The 1,361-nt window shown below is 35.9% G+C and overlaps 1 protein-coding gene across 1 annotated transcript in view; it reads left to right on the top strand.

Moving 5' to 3' along the window:
• The window catches only part of PTPRQ (protein tyrosine phosphatase receptor type Q), a 332,616-nt gene that overhangs the window by 50,804 nt on the left and 280,451 nt on the right, over window positions 1-1,361 (top strand). Inside the window, exon 6 of the mRNA XM_007953173.1 lies at window positions 901-1,073. Coding sequence (XP_007951364.1) covers window positions 901-1,073 — 173 coding nt within the window. The remainder of the gene's footprint in view (window positions 1-900; window positions 1,074-1,361) is intronic.

The following is a 1,361-nucleotide window of genomic DNA, read 5'->3' as shown; positions in this document are numbered from 1 at the left end:
AAAATCCTGGGAAATGTTTATTCTTAGTCCATTATTCTGTGGCACTAGGAGGTTTTCTAGAAGTCAGCTTGGTGACTTTATAACTAGAATTTGCTTTAAGTCCTCAATGCTTTATCTTAAGCTGATTGTTTGTATCTGCTTATCTTTTTGTCTGTGAAGAGTGAGTGCATCTGAAATTTGAGATACTCATGATTAAATTGGAAATCAACAGAAAAAATTCCATCAACTTTCAAAAAATTTCATTTAAGAAATTAAAAGATGGTCTAATTGAATTTACCAACTACATTTCACAGTCTTCTGGATACTTTTTGTTTGATATGTTGCTATAACTTTTATGACACTTTCAAGGTTTCATCTGAGCATTAATCATCTGAAAATAGGCAGCTTCCTAGGGGAGTTATTTTTATTCGTTTGTTCTGAACAAGAACTTTGGTAACATGTTGTGACATTTTGATTTGGGGATATTTTTCCATGCTATCCTATTCCTTATTTAAGTTTTTGAGAAGAATTTATGGAAATTAATTTTAAATGTCTTTGTATTGAAACAATCTTATACCATATTAATTTAAAATGAATTAGAAAATTGTTTTAGTCTATTTCTCAGTACTCACTAACTCACTGACATCAAGTAGATTCTGACTCATAGTGACTCCCTTTGGGTTTCTGAGGTGGTAAATCTTTATGGAAGTAGATTACCCAGTCCTACTTCTGTGGAGTGGCTGGTGGGTTTGAACCGCCACCCTTCTGCTTAGCAGTCAAATGCCTTAGGCACTACACCACTAGAGCTCCTTATTTCTCAATAGAATTGTTTATATATCTTAAATCATGAGCTAAATTACTAGGGGATTTTTAAGATTTGAAAATGCATTTTTAACCCCTATCTCTTATTCCTTTTTTCAGTTCCAGGTGCAATATTTGATTTACAACTTGCAGAAGTAGAGGCCACACAAATAAGAATTACTTGGAAGAAACCACGACAACCAAATGGAATTATTAACCAATACCGAGTGAAAGTGCTGGTTTCAGAGACAGGAGTAATTTTGGAAAATACATTGCTGACAGGAATAGATGAGGTATTACACTTTTCCCATCTTGGTGAGCCCTTTCTGCATGGTTCTGGCACAGATAACTTGGAAGCTTTGCCAGCACTCAAAATGTTTGACAAGCTTCACAGCGTAAAGCCCACTGTCACTGAGTTGATTCTGACTCATAGTGACTTGATACAACAGGATAGAACTGCCCCATAGAGTTTCCAAGGCTGTAATCTTTACAGGAGCAGACTACCTCATCTTTTTCCTGCTCATAGTATGTTGTTGTTGTTGTTATGTGCCGTGGAGTCAAACCCGACTCATAGCGACCCC

Source organism: Orycteropus afer, unplaced genomic scaffold (assembly GCF_000298275.1).
Source record: "Orycteropus afer afer isolate SDZICR_OR568_19922 unplaced genomic scaffold, OryAfe1.0 scaffold00375, whole genome shotgun sequence".
NCBI lineage: Eukaryota > Metazoa > Chordata > Mammalia > Tubulidentata > Orycteropodidae > Orycteropus > Orycteropus afer.
Note: the sequence above shows the minus strand (reverse complement) of the source record. Positions and strands in the feature narration are given on the sequence as shown.